The sequence below is a fragment of the Vanellus vanellus genome, assembly GCF_965231255.1.
Source record: "Vanellus vanellus genome assembly, chromosome: 1".
NCBI lineage: Eukaryota > Metazoa > Chordata > Aves > Charadriiformes > Charadriidae > Vanellus > Vanellus vanellus.
The window spans coordinates 120528267-120543078 of NC_138905.1; the positions used below are offsets into that span (position 1 = coordinate 120528267).

The window sequence follows — 14812 nt, forward strand, 5'->3', positions numbered from 1 at the left end:
ACAAGGGCACATTGCTGGGCCATGGATAATTTACTGTCTACCACGACCCCCAGATCCTTCTCCTCCGAGCTGCTTCCCAGCAGGTCCGCCCCTAACCTGTACTGGTGCCTAGCATTCTTCCTCCCCAGGTGCAGGACCTTGCACTTGGTTTTGTTGAAGCTCATTAGGTTCTTCTCTGCCCAGCTCTCCAGCCTGTCCAGGTCACGCTGGATGGCAGCACGGCCCTCTGGGGTGTCAGCCACCCCACCCAGTTTGGTATCATCAGCAAACTTGCTGAGGATACACTCTGTCCCCTCATCCAGGTCATTAATGAATATATTAAACAATTTTTGGTATTGTCCTTCTTAAATATTCTTCCAGCAGAACAGCATGACCAGCTGTTGCAAATATTTATCTCTGCTATGATGCAGAACTAGTGAATAAGAACAAGTATTTATTTTTAAGTATCTGCTCTTGGCAACTCTGTGTGCAACAGGTTTAATTTCATTTGGGAAGAAATTAAACAAGACATAAAAAGTCATTTGCTGAAAGGCTTTGGAGACCTTCCTGGGCTCTCTAAAGGGGCAAAGAGACAGAGGTTAAATGAGTATTTATGTCTTATGCATGTAGAACATTTGCTTCCTTCCTGGAGTCCACATGTAAGTGAACTAGCCACAGAACACTGGTTTGGTGTAATTGCTACTTGTGTTGTAGTTATGCAAATGCTTTACTAGTTCTGATGTCTATGAAATATGGTGAAATTCATAAAGTCCTGCCTTTCATAAAAAGTTTTGTGCAAACTTTTATTTTTTCATTTTGAAATCTAGAGCTTTAATTGTGCAGTTGAAAGGATTAGCATTTTGCTGATGTCTTGCTTCAGATTTTATGTCACATAGTAGGATACATTTCAATCCCAAATTCAAGATGATTTTAGTCTCCTTGAAAAGTTGGGCACTTTGGTTAAGTGAGTGTATCTGAGATGATGGAGCACGCTGGAGAAGGCTTTGCTCAGGGTAGCTGATGGGGGGGTGGCCAGAGCAGAATTCAATGAAAGAGCAAAAGAAATCCCATGGCTTGGGAAGGGCAAAGGAAGTCTCATGGTTTCCAGGGGCTGTAGAACTGAGCTGTTGTTACAGCTATCTGTCAGAAATTATTCTTTGTACTTAAGACCCTGCTGGAAGGTGAAGGATGGCTCAGTGATGTCTAACAGCTAGGGAATCCTTCTTCATCGGTTCTCTGCGCTGTCTTCCCTTTCTCATTCGCCCAGCATGAGCTGATTTTCATCTGCTTCATCATCACACTCCTCCCCTAATTAGCTGCATTACCTTCTGTCGGTGAACCTGCTCTGGCAGGGGGGTTGGACTAGATGATCTCCAGAGGTCCCTTCCAATCCTGACCATTCTGTGATCCTCCCTTGGCTTCCTTTCAAGTGGTTGCTGGATTACATAAAACAATTCCCCCCTCATTCTGTCCCATCCCTGGAAGTGTTCAAGGCCAGGTTGGATGGGGCTTTGAGCAACCTGGTCTATTGGGAGGTGCCCGTGGGCATGGCAGGGGGGATGGAACTAGATGATCTTTAAGGTCCCTTCCAACCCAAACCATTCTCTGGTTCTCCATCAGGTATGTTGGGGGAAATGCTTTAGCTCCTTAGAACTGCTGCTTAGTCTGCCCAGTCAGGCAGAGGGTTATGAAAAAGTTGTAAACCCAGTGATCCAGAAGCATTTGTGAGGTGTTTGATTTCAATCAGGCCTTCAAAAATAGGAATTCCAGAACAAAATAAAATGGGATGTATGACAGTCAAACTAGCTTTTCCACCTTTTTTGCCTTTTTGTTTTGTTTTTGTTTGTTTTTGGGGTTTTGTCTTTTTTTCTTTTTTAAACATAACTGAGATTGTAGGGAACATACTAGCCATACTTTTGCACAGTTTGGGGTGTGCTTTGATATGTTTGTCAGAGCCTAGTGACTTGGGGAAGGAGTTTAAAAAAAAAACAAACAGTGATTTAAAGTAGGCTGAGAGTGATTTCAATTGATTAATTGGTTGGAAGTTGCATTAGTGGGCCCAAATCTTACAAATTATTACATAATTAAACCTAATATTCACTAATATTCTCAGTGACCTAACTTGTAAATCAATGCAACTATTCAAGGAAGCTTGTATATAATTGTTGGTACTGGAGTGCTTGCAGACAATTATTGTGAAAACGTAATTTTTTTTTCTGCCTTAAGGTTTTCAAAAGTAATATACATTACTAACTTCTCATACTTTTTTTTTTCTTTTTTTTTTTTAAGTCCTGCAAACCATCTTCTGTATGGAAACCGAGCTCTTTGTTTAATTCTCACAAGGCAGTACAAGTAAGTAATCCCTTGTTTATAATCTGAAATGTGATGATCTGCAGATAAAAATTGGCAATATACTTAGTAATTGTGATATTACTGTCTTCCTATATACTTAAGTTTTAAAAATACTACCTCATAAAACTGATATTAAGAAAAATTAATAATACTAGCTCTATCTGTTGCCAATATGTAATACCATTTTAAAATTTGTGTGTGGCAGGGTTATACAACAGAAAAAAAATCTCAGTAACAGTGAGTATTGTGACTTTTATTAAACCTCTTGAAGAAGAGATCAGTGTGGGTAAAGGGTTTATTTTTCTCAAGCCAGTTGTTAAGCTGAAAAAGTTGTTTATGAGCAAGGTGGATGTACACCTTTTATGTAAAGCCAACCCAATAATTTATTGTTAGTATAATTGAAGTCTTAAGGGTCTAATTGTTATTAGTCCAGATCTAATTGTTGAAATAAAAAGAAATAATAACAATGTAATTATTAGTATCGTGTGGATACAAATTTTTTCTGTTTCTGGCCATTTCCCTGGTGTTTTTTCTTGCCCCTCTACTGCACCTCTGGGCGGGTACTGAAGTTGGCAGTTCCATTGCTGTAGCAGTGGGGGGAGAACTGTCGCAGAGTCCTTCTGTGGGAGGAAAGTGAGGTTCATGCTGATGGTTTCTTGTTCCTCACTCTGGGATCCACTTGGGGTCACTTTAGTGTTTGCTAATGTGCTATTACACCTTTGCTCTGTCTTTGTCTGCAGCTTTGTGTTACATCTGAGTTTACTATCCATGTTACTTATTATGGATATTACTTTCCTTTGTTACTCTATTGGTCTATTTGTATAGATTTGGCATGTCTTTACCTGACGGTTGGTGAATTGTCTATAGCTATGTGCCAATTCTGTGCCCCATACCTTGTCAGCTTGTGCCTGTACTCCTTTATGTTGCGCCTTGTGTCTCCACTTCTCAAGGCCTCTGCTGTCATATCAGGCTTATTTCTTTACAGGATGTCATCATTTTGGAGTCCTAAATACCTCATTCTGTATAAATAGTAGAAACAAGCAGTTATTCCATCTAAATCTATGGCTGTACCACACAAAGATAAACAAAAGTAGAACAAATTAGCCAGAAACACCTGGTCAATTAGAGAAATTGATGTCAAAGTTAAACCAAGTAAAAGAAAACTGCTGGCAGGTGAAGCTGCAGGCTGAGCAAGACCGCGATGCCTCAGTCCTGAGGTTTTGCACACTCGGTACAGAGCTTCTGGCCTGCTGTTGTTGTTGGTGATACTGTATTACAGGACTATGCAGTTATATAGTGTTCTCCAGATCATCTGTTGAAGCATTCGTGGCTTTACCCAAGGCGCATGTCTTCCTTTTTCAGAGCCTGGTGAGAGGCAGTACTCATGTTCCCTCCCAGGGTTTGATGCGGGACAGGACCCTTAGGACAGGTCGGCCTCTTGTCCTGATGTTTTGACAGCACTCAGGGGCACCTTCCCTAGCAGTGCACCAGGCTGTCGAAAGGTGCCGCTGGAGGAAGGATTGAGTGGGTGAAAACAAAGCATAACGGCACACACTAGAGAACAAGACAAGCGCTTTAATTTTTTCTGGTCTTCTGAACTGCTTTTGTAATATCTTAGTATCTTGAGGTTCTGTACCCCACTATCTGTCTTTTACTTAAGCATTTTTCCTTGTGTTTGCTTCCTTTGCAATATGAATATGGTGCAGTTTCTCCCGTTCTAATCAATAGTTCTGTTGTAGTGTGTGTGTGTTTTTTTTTTTTTTTTAATTTTATTACTGTTTTCTTTAAATGTATTGCCACATCTCTAAATTCTGTTATTACTACCTGGAGTTTTTTCTAATTTGGGGTGGGAGGGATTTTTTGCTTTTATTTCACTGAATGAATTCTTCCTGAAATCTCTGAAGAACTTTGTTTTGTAAAACATGCTCCTTGTCTTGGAATTATTGTCTCTTCCAGGGTTTTCTTTAGTATCTGGCTTTCTTGGAATCATAGAATAGTTTTGTGTTGGAAGGAACCTTTAAGGGTCATCTAGTCCAACCCCCCTTGCAATGAGCAGGGACATCTTCAACTAGATCAGCTTGCTCAGAGCCCCATCCACCTTGAATGTTTCCAGGGATGGGGCATTTGCCACCTCTCTGGGCAACCTGCCAGTGTTTCAATGCTCTCATCGTAAAAAATTTCTTCCTTGTATCTATTCTAAATCTAAATCTCTTTTAGTTTAAAACCATTACCCCTTGTCCTATCACAACAGGCCCTGCTAAAAAGTTTGTCCCTATCTTTCTTATAAGCCCCCTTTAAGTACTAAAATGCCACTATAACATTTTCATTACCACAGAGCATCTCATTCTCCTCCTTCAGATCCCTCTGTACGAGCTTTCCTGCTATAACGGTTACAAAAAACAGTGGTAGTGATTAGGCAATTTGTGAACACTTTCATGTGAAACGAGGTGTGTGGTGTTTTGTTTTTTTTTTTTTTTTTTTTTTCTTTTCTCCATATTCCTTCCCTTTGTGGAGGTAAAATAGTTAAGGCCTCATAGGCCTCTGCAGGCCTCTCAACTGAGGTCTTGCTGCAGACATTTTCCGAAGGCCTCACTGAGTCAGCATGACCCAGCTATCAAAGGAGTGAGTTATTTGCAAGCTTTGTCATCTGAAGTAATCTATATGTGATCACTCTGTTGTAATTTACTACATTCTGACACATAGCTGTAGTTCAGTGAAGAATGAGTGGTATATCCCAGAGGTATATGAACTCTGTAACTGCCCTCTTTGGGCAGTATTGGTATCAGCAGAGGCCGTCACTGCTGTTCTGTGTTCTCTCCCATAGCTGTGAGGGTAGTTTGCTTCCTTTCTGACCTGACCAAAATTGTAATTCTGGTTATTCCATGACACCTTGTATATAAAAAGTCAGTTGAGCATGTTCTGCAGGCTTCAGTTGTTGGGAATTGCAGAGGCTACTGTCTTTCAGTGCTTAGCAGTTAATAATTGCATCCTCAAATCTCTAGCTATGATTATGTAACTAATCCTAATATGATTTCTGTCAAAATATTTAGGTTTGGTATTCAGGCTTTTTTATTAAGGCTTTGTTTTTTAAAGGAACATTTTGTTAGAACCTAGTTACGGGGTAGGTGCACATGCAGAAATGCTGGAAAATCTAGTAGGTAGAGGGAGGGAATCAATATCTGATGCCTGAAATAGTTGAGACCATAACATTTTAACCCAGGTAAGTTTCAGCTAAGAAGGTGAATTAACTGTTCTTTTATTCACTTTGTATTTTTATAGTGCCTTGTACATCTGGTCTGTAGATTTTTCTGAAGTATAAATAATAAATACTTCTCCTTTTTCCCTCCCTTCTCTAAGGAGAGCCCTTGCTGATGGAAAAAGAGCCACTATTTTGAAGCCTAATTGGCCAAAGGTTAGTCTGATACACACTTAAAAATTGTGTTTTGTTGGTACTGTAAACCAACATAAGAACCCAGGAATCTTAATTACAGGTTCTTATCTGTGTTTATCACTAATGACAGTAGAATGAACACAGTACCTTGTGGACTAAGAATTCTGCTTCAGTCAGTCAAGTACATATTTTATTATCTTTTTGTATTAAAAATGTTGTTTTGACATGCTTGTTAGTGTTGTTACATGGTGTTCTGCATGTGTAAAGACAGAAGAAAACATTTATTACATTGTTGTGTGTAGCTATGTTATCACATAAAAAGAATATACATAGTCCTTACAATAAAAAAAATCTTGATTAATGACCAACATATATTTGCCAATATTCTTGGCCTCACAAAGAGTAAATAAGGGGTAGTTACAAAATTGTGAAGTAGTACTTGAAATTACAGGAAAAGACAAATTTGCTCTTTTCCAAAGCCTAGATGCTACTCCCAGTGAATTATCTTTCTGTTTCAGTGTGCTAAGTAGGGAAAATTTGATTTTTCATCATTTGACCTGAAACAGGTGGGGTAGATAACTTTTGAGTATGTAAAATTTTACTTTGTATTGTCTACTGCAGCTGTTTTGGATATAAATTGTTTTCTTATTTGTGTGAATGAATGCTTGAAATTCAAACTTATGTCCGTGTAGGGTCACTACCACTTCTGTAAGGCACTGTCATTGCTGGGGGAACATGAGCTGGCTTTGGAAGCTAATGAAAGAGCTCAGGTACTATGCAAGAATATTCTTGATGGACTTAAGGATCTTATTCAACAAAATGACAAGTTAAAGAAGACATTAGAAGAAATCAATGGTAACCCTTTCTGATTTCAAGATCTACTTTGAACGTAGCAGAATTCCTTCATTGGTAACTTTTCTTTGAAACTAGCTAATTCTTTTTTTTTTTTCCCTTTCTATATAATTTTATATAGGTATTAAACAACATAAACAGAAACCAAAGAAGTCGCTTCTTGAGAAAAAGTAAGCAATTGTCAAGTGAGCTTTTTTCTTTTTATTTAGCAATGCTTAGTATAAAATTTAAGTAATACATAGCACAGATATTGCTTAAATTTTGTTATCTGTCAGTAAATAAAAATGGAAGGAATAAACTGATCAGAACTGCAACCAGAGTGCAGTGTAGGAGTAAAGGGGACTTTTAGGAACTAAATAAGCTATCTTGAGATGTGTTCCACTTCCAGGCAATTCCCTCCAGTATTGTTTTACCCATGTTGGAAATAACAGAAAACAGTTACGTTTTCATGTTTTTTGTCCTCCCAGCTTGAAGTGAATTTGGTGCCTGAAAACGTCAGTGCAATCACACCCACTTTTTTAATGTTAACTTTGCTATATAAAATTAGCTAGGAGATTAAGCTGATTTGAACAACTGAATGCTGGCAAATGCATTTTGGCAATGGTAAAACTGAATGTGTATGCTAATTTGTAGGAACTTGGTTTTGCCATGTCTGTTCTGTGCTGTTGCCTTGCCCAGAAAGAATAAGAGAGTTTCCATATTCAAAGATTCAGCTAAGTTACAATATATGCCGTAACTTTTGTATGAAACATTTTTCTGAAAGATCTTTTTGATTTTTTTATTGGTCTACTTGTAGTGATGTGCTGTCATTCAAAACCAGCACAGTAAGTAAGCTACTAAACAGCTTTTTCTAAACCTTAAAATTCTGGAGGAACTTAAATTTGTTTCTCTTCTATATTGCACAAATAAAATGTGGCCTTGGGCAAGATTGTTTTTTTTTGTTTTTTAAATGTGCAGTAATTCAGTTCCTGTCCCTTTTATAGAAAACAGTGCTTTTTCGTTGTTAATATTTGCATAGCTTTGGACTGTGCAATTTGAAGGTATAAAAAATGGCTGTGTGATCAAATCCTTTAAATATGCTTATGCCATTACACTTCTATGAGAGGTAGACTTCTTGTATTCGTCTTTAGTTTTTTCATGATACATGTATGGTATATGTCTTAAATGTTGGAAAAAGACATCAACATTGGAAGGACTAGGGTTCTCTCTTTTTACATATCAGAGACTGCAGTTCTCCAGAATCTCATTTAATAATCTCTCAAGAACAAAAAGAAATAGAAAAAGACAGAAAGAGAATACAGTCTGATCCTAAAGATCAACCTTGTCACCAAAAACATGATACCAGGGTAAGTTACACTACATCTGGCATTACAAGACTAACTGTGTGTTGATTTTCATCGTCCTGGAATGTGTTATTTAATGGTGTGGCTGAAATTTTGCAGCCACTGTTTTAATAATTGTGTACTTTCTCAGCCAATTGCACTTTTCCTGTAATATTAAACTACCAAATCTATGTTCAGAGCTTTGGATTTGAAAAGAGGTGGGAGGTGGTTGCTTGAAAGAGAAGGTGGAGGCTGCATGTTGTGAGGAGGAGAGGGGTCTCTTCAGGGTTGTTGAAAGTGAGACTGAAGTAGTGTCTGATTTAATCAGCTGTCCAGTCCTCCCTATCAATATGCATTCAGATGTGGGCTTCCCTTCGGCTTCAGGAGAGGATTCGGTTAAGGCATACTGGTGTAATGGAGTTCAGTGGGAGATGCTTTAGCCAAAGTTAATTTGTATACAGGGCATCTGCTATTCTAGAGCATCGTTTTGCACTGATGCTGTGACCTTAATGTATTTGCATGATTATAGACTGTTATTTTCATGCTCTGTAAACAGATTTCTTTAGTATGGGGAAAAATGTTGGGTAAATACTATGAATAATATGCTTAACTGCATTGTAATTAAAACTAGGGTTTTGTGGTTTTCAAATATCTGTTTGGCTTGTGTGTTTAAAACAAGTGTAGTATAGTGGTAAAATGCAAGATGGACTCGCGTTATTTTAGTAGTCTTTTGTAATTCTTTAGATTCATTCTTTCAATTTAAAAGAATTTTTACAAGTGCAAATATTCTGCTAGATTATTTTTATTAACTTTTTTGGTGTGGAATGTTTAAAAGAGAAAGTGAAGCTATCACTTCACTTTAGACTGCTAAAGAACTACTGCCAAAGAGAGCAGCAAAAGTGCTTTTATTGAAGTAAGATGTTGTAAAGGCTTAACAAGGTCTGATGGCAAGGTTCAGTCTATTACTCTACTGCACAGAGGATATAATAATGATTTGAAGTTACCAATACAAGAGCTTAATGCCCTGTGATACAAGGGCAGTATCAATCATTTATCAAATATCTGCAATTGATAAGGGGTGTCTGAACCTTGAGGAGTAACCTTGAGAGGAGTCCCAACTCAAGGGGAGATCATCTCCATGCTGCTAGCGACTTAGGAAGGGAGAGCTCAAAAAAAGCTTACTCAGGCCGTCATGTTTACGGAGTAAAGTGGTTGGCTCATAGTGAAATTATGCGTGATGGAAAAGGTAAGCATGAGACTTTTTGTACCTACAACTTCCTTTGTTACTTGACCAATTCAGTTTGGGAAGAACCATCTGCTATTTATGTGTTAATCGCATGATGGGTCTTCTGGTTTCCAAGCTCATGTACATCAAAGCTCACTGTGTCAACCTGTCCCTGTGTGGGTTTTCAAAGAACAGGTTGGGATTAGAGAAGTTCATGGCCTGGTCACAGCCTCGGCCTTTACTTTCTTTGAAGCCTGAACCAAACTACCACCTGTTTTGTCAAGGAACTGAGTACATCCTTCACAGAAGCTTGATAAATTGTTCTCTGTTCATGGTTGATTTTTTTGTTCCTGAAAAATAATTAAACTAAGGATACATGTTAGTTAAGGGTGACCAAAGAAATCGGCCAACAAAAGACTCTAATTCTGCCCTTTAGAAGGTTATTTAACTGTTGAAAGTCCCTCAGCAGGACAGGAGGGAGAATCCTTAGCGTAAAAGTGAGGAAACTCATGGGTTGAGTTAAAGATAGTTTAACAGGCAAAGCAAAAGCTGCACACACAAGCAAAGCAAAATAAGGAATTCATTAACCACTTCCAGGCAGATGTTTAGCCATTTCCAGGAAAGCATAGCTTCATCATGCGTAATGGTTTCTTGGGAAGACAGATGCCATAACTCAGAATTCCCCGCACCTCCCCTCGCCCCCTGGCCCTGCTTCCCTTTTTTCACCAACTTTTATTGCTGTGCACAACATCATACGGTATGGGATAGGCCTTTGGTCAGTTGGGGTCAGCTGTCCTGGCTGTGTCCCCTCCCAGCTTCTTGTGCACCCCCAGTCTACTCACTGGCAGGGCAGTGTGTGAAACAGAAAAGGCCCTGATGCTGTGCAACACTGCTCAGCAACAGCTAGAACATCCTTCTGTTATCAACACTGTTTTAATCACAAATCCAAACCAGTGCCATACGAGCTGCTATGAGGACAACTAACTTTATCCCAGCCAAAACCAGGACATAGATTTTTATTCCTTAAAAAACAAACATACTCTCCCAAAAAAATGGGCAGTTGGAGGATTTCATTGGTGCTTAACTTATCTTAGGTGGGTTTCGCTAGTGGATGTCAGTGGTATATCCCAGCCGTTGCTGTCTTAGTGCCTATCTCATGTGCAGTATCATGGGGAGCCTGTAAACTGTTCCTGTATATAAATCCTGAGGTGGCTGCTTTGCTAGATGCATGCAGACAGTGACATTTAATAATGAACCTCCAGTTTGCTTACAGACAGTTCTTCTCTTTCACACTGATTATTAATTTAAAAGAAACATTTATACCTCTTCCTGATTGTCTTTACCATCATCATTGTAAGCTAATTAATAACTTGTTATAATTTAGCCTGTAAAGTGTGTTATAAATAAGCTATATAATATAGAAAACAAGATGAGAAAGAATATGAATCTACTAGCAAGGTCAGAACAATTTAGCATGCATGTGTTAAAAAAACCCTTTCAGGTTTCACAGGAGGGCGGGGCAGCAGAAAAGACTCATTAGTGGGGAAAATGAAACCAAGGTACAAGGGCAAAGGGAAGGAAATTAAAGTTAGAACTTGAAAAAGAAAGCCATCTCTAGAACGCACAAGAAGCACTTTAACATTTTTGACTGTCTTACAAAAACTTTCATCTGCTTTTATGCTATGAAAATCTTCATAATGTAGGTCTGTGTAAATTTATCTTCCTTCCAGATGAATATTACTGCAAAAAAGTCTATTATTTGTCAGACTAGTAGATGGTACAAATTTATATGAATTTGGGAGGAAAAAAATATAAATGTACAAATACACTTCAATTATTTTTCTTTACCTCTTGATTGGGGATGTAATATACCGCATTATCATTGTCATTTCTTTGTTAAATTTTAGTGTTTCTGTTTTTTTTTTCTTTGCTTAAATTTATTGAGTAATATCTATTAGTTTTTTGTTATCTGTAAAAGAACCAAACTAACCTATTTGTCATTAGGTGACTGACATCCGAAGAACAGAAAGCAGAGGTTGGTCTCTGGATTTTCCACCAAGTGAGTTCGTCTTTTCTATTTATCAATATCAAGTCTGAGTCCGTTCTTCCCTTGCTGTTGCTGTTATTAATAAGCAAAAGTGTATCTAGTGTTATTTTCACAACAGTAAGCTATCATGTTTCACTGTTTCTGTGCAGTTACTTAGTTCTCTTCCATATTTCTGTTTTATTTCCTTCATGCTTTTGTAGTTTGAATCTACATGGATGAATTCAGAATTGAAACTGGAACTAAAAAGTAGCATGCTGAGTCACAGGCTAGAAATGCTTTCCCTCCTTCTGAGACAGGTATAGGATCTAAATTCAAGAGAAGTCTGTGGGTAGTTTCAATATTCATAATAAATTTGTGATTACTAAAAGCTCCATACAGATCCTTTAGAAAATAATCCTGTACTTAGAGAGGAAGGAAACTGCAAAATATTTGTCAGCGTGGATCTTTAGCTACAAACTTTAAGAGGTATAAGTTGGTGTGATTTATTGTTCATCTTTTTTTTTTTTTTAATGAACTAAAAAACAAAACAAAACCAACCCTTTTATAGAGAGAACTCCCACCTCCCAAAACTCCTACAGTGCCAGAATTAGTTTTCTGTGGTGAAAGTGAAGTGCTAGCAGTTCTGATCTTCAAAGTGAAATCTTCTCCTGAATTTTGTTTGCTCCCCCCCTTTTTTTTTATCACCTGCTAAACCTACTGTAACCAAGAAAGCATAAGATATTTCTCTGACATTCAGAAATTGTTTTTATAAATAATGTTTGTATGGAATGCTGCTACTGGATCTGGACCAGCTGCATGCTCACGCTGTATTCTAAAGTTGTGACCTCCAAGTCCTCCTATTCCTGACCATGCAACAGTCTGAAGTCCTTGGTGGCCAGCTGTACTGCTGTTTTTACTTCGCATACTTAAATACTTAGCTGAATAGGTGCCAAAGTGCAGAGCACTTCAAAATTTGATTTTAGGAAGCCAGTGAAAATATATTACAAAATATTATTTTAAAATGAGCAGTAGGAGAAGTGATCTTTCTCTTGTGGACTTTGGACATATGAAAACGTCTTGAAGAATTAAAGGATGTATTGGGAGATGGAAAATGTGGGAAAGGTTGCAAAAGAAGAGTCAAGATGAATTTGTTGAAAAGATTTTATGTGGTAGGGTAATAAAAAAAGAAAAGGAACTATAAAGTGTTGAAGGAACTTACTGCAGAAAGCATAAATCAGGGAAGGGGTTTAGAAATAGGAAGTCAAGCTCTGGAAGGCAAATCAGTTTTGAGGAACTATATGTAGATGGTGCGAAGGGGCAAAATAAGAAATGTACAGAGGCCAGAGGGAATTTTGAATGAGGTTGAAGCAAGTGACAACTAAGTGAATCCAGATGTTTTCCTGAGCAAGAAGGTGTGTCCCAAATAGTAATGAAGTCTGACACGTTACAAAACAAAGCTTTATTGAGGCAGTGCAAAAGATCAGCAACTACGTGCCCATACAGTGACCTGCCCAATCACTGATAGCAAACATAGGACTGTAAGTGATGTCCTGGCTCGAGCACACTGTTAGGGACACTTGGTGTCCAGATCACCTGGCAGCAAGACCAAATCATGCAAATGCCTTTTGAATGCAAGGAAGAATTGTGCTGCCCCTTGGCTCCACCAACAGTAGTGGGATTTGAGGGAATTGTACTTTACATGAAAAACGTGGGCAGCGCCCTGCCGCACATGTTGATTGGGGGCAGGCTGTTGGCAGTCTGTCTATGCTGCCGATAGTCAAGGGCAGGGTGTCTGCAGGCTGTTTAGGCTGCTGATAACTGGTGAAGTGTTGGGGTGTCAGAAGGATAGCTGAGGTTGAGGAGGGAAGAGGGATAATGAAAAGCTGAATATTGGGAGAGAACTGAAAATTCTTCTAGGCTAAAGAGATCATAGCACTATGATATGTGGTGTTAAATGTAGTAATTTTTTAAGAAAAAAAAAAAAAAAAAGAAACCTGCGCTGATTCCATGTTTTTTTTTTTTCTGTTCTTCCTTTTTCCTCCTCCTCCTCTCCCCCTCCTACTTATTATGTCGGTACTGACGTAGAAGAAAATATTTGATTTGGCTTTGATTTGAAAGGAGGAGTTACGCTCTGAATGACTAGCTGATACAAGTTACTGTGGGTGGGGAAGAATAGCTTTCTTTTTCTTAGCCTTTGTTCACTTAAGGGCTTAAGGCTTGCAGGAGATTTAATGTAAAGGAACTTTATGCCACTGTATTTTATCTTAAAGTTACTGTCCTTTTTAGTTTCAGTTTCTGTCTGCATGTACTATTTTTTTGAGCGTGTGTACATTTCTTTTAAATATCTTTGTTTGCTCCTAATGGGAATGTCTAGCAAAAGCAATACTCCTACTAATATTTTAAAATGTTTGTGGGGTAAGTGAATCATGTTTGCTGTTGAATTAATGTATCTCCCTAAGTATTTTAACTTTAATTCAGCAGGATTTGCTTGTTACTTTTATTTGAAAGTAGTTTTTAAAAATCTGAAAGTAGTATCTTCTTAAGTTGCATGGTGTATGGGAGTAATAGTTTAAGTAGGAAATTTTTCTAAAATAATTTTTGTTGCAAGGCTTTTAAAATTCAATGAAAAAATAGTGCTGATCAGTTCTTTCTTTGGTTGGTGAGAGGGAAAGCTTATATTTCTTTATCTTCATGAAGATTTTGGTTTGAATGATAAATTGGTTTCTTAAGGGAAGGGAACCTATATAATGAAGAAAAGGTGATATATCTGTCTCTAAATGGTTAAATGATGATATGCTTGAAGTTTTTCTTGGCTTTCAAAAGGATTATTGTCTTCTGTCATTTAAATGTCTCTATTTTGAGGAATTTGTGATGATTATTAGAGTTTTTAATGCATATGAAGTGTTTTAGCAGACACCCATTCAGACTCCTTTGTGACAATTTTAAGAAATGGTTCATGAAATAATTCTGAACATGTTCTGTCTTCATGATACTTGATTTTTGTTCCGATTAATTTAAATTTTATGTCATTAAGTAGTTTTATCTGTGGCACAAGGCATGAAGTGCGTATGCATGCGATTTAACTTGAGAAATAAGTACATGAGATATCCCACTGGCTTGAGTAAGATTACTTAAATGGGTAGACTTGTGTCTTTCAGTATTTTTTATCTAATCGTATAAAATACTTCTCTGCATGTCATGAAATAAACATTATTAAGCATAGGTAGTTACTGAAACTTTATATATAAAAATGAATAACTCCTTTTTTTCAAATTTTATTTTATGGTAGTCAAGCATAAGTGTAATAATAAATCCAGCAATATTTAATGATTTAGGTAGTGCCTTATGTCTGGGCTCCAGTGCTCAAGTAGCTTGAATCCAGGTGCTGGACTGTATATTGTATGTGTGATTGTGTCCAATATCAGGAAGCTACAGTTACCTTCTAAACTACTTCTGAAAGATCATAGCTGGAACTGTCCTCTCTTGAAACAGGTAGCTGAGGCAGAGGTGGCATCCCTATATGCCTTGTAAAATCCATTAGGTTTAACTAGGAAAAAAATATGCTGCTCTGCACCCCTTCAACTGACCATGTGTAATAAGGAACACCTGCAATATGATGCTCAGCAGTTCTGCAACTGAATTTGTCAGATGCTTGTTGGTTCCTT

The 14812-nt window shown here is 37.8% G+C and overlaps 1 protein-coding gene across 1 annotated transcript in view; it reads left to right on the plus strand.

The window, feature by feature from the left end:
- The window catches only part of TTC3 (tetratricopeptide repeat domain 3), a gene marked incomplete at its 5' end in the record, with an annotated part of 69743 nt that overhangs the window by 12584 nt on the left and 42347 nt on the right, over positions 1-14812 (plus strand). Inside the window, 6 exons of the mRNA XM_082489473.1 lie at positions 2269-2331; positions 5689-5743; positions 6415-6577; positions 6696-6744; positions 7797-7956; positions 11126-11180. Coding sequence (XP_082345599.1) covers positions 2269-2331; positions 5689-5743; positions 6415-6577; positions 6696-6744; positions 7797-7956; positions 11126-11180 — 545 coding nt within the window. The remainder of the gene's footprint in view (positions 1-2268; positions 2332-5688; positions 5744-6414; positions 6578-6695; positions 6745-7796; positions 7957-11125; positions 11181-14812) is intronic.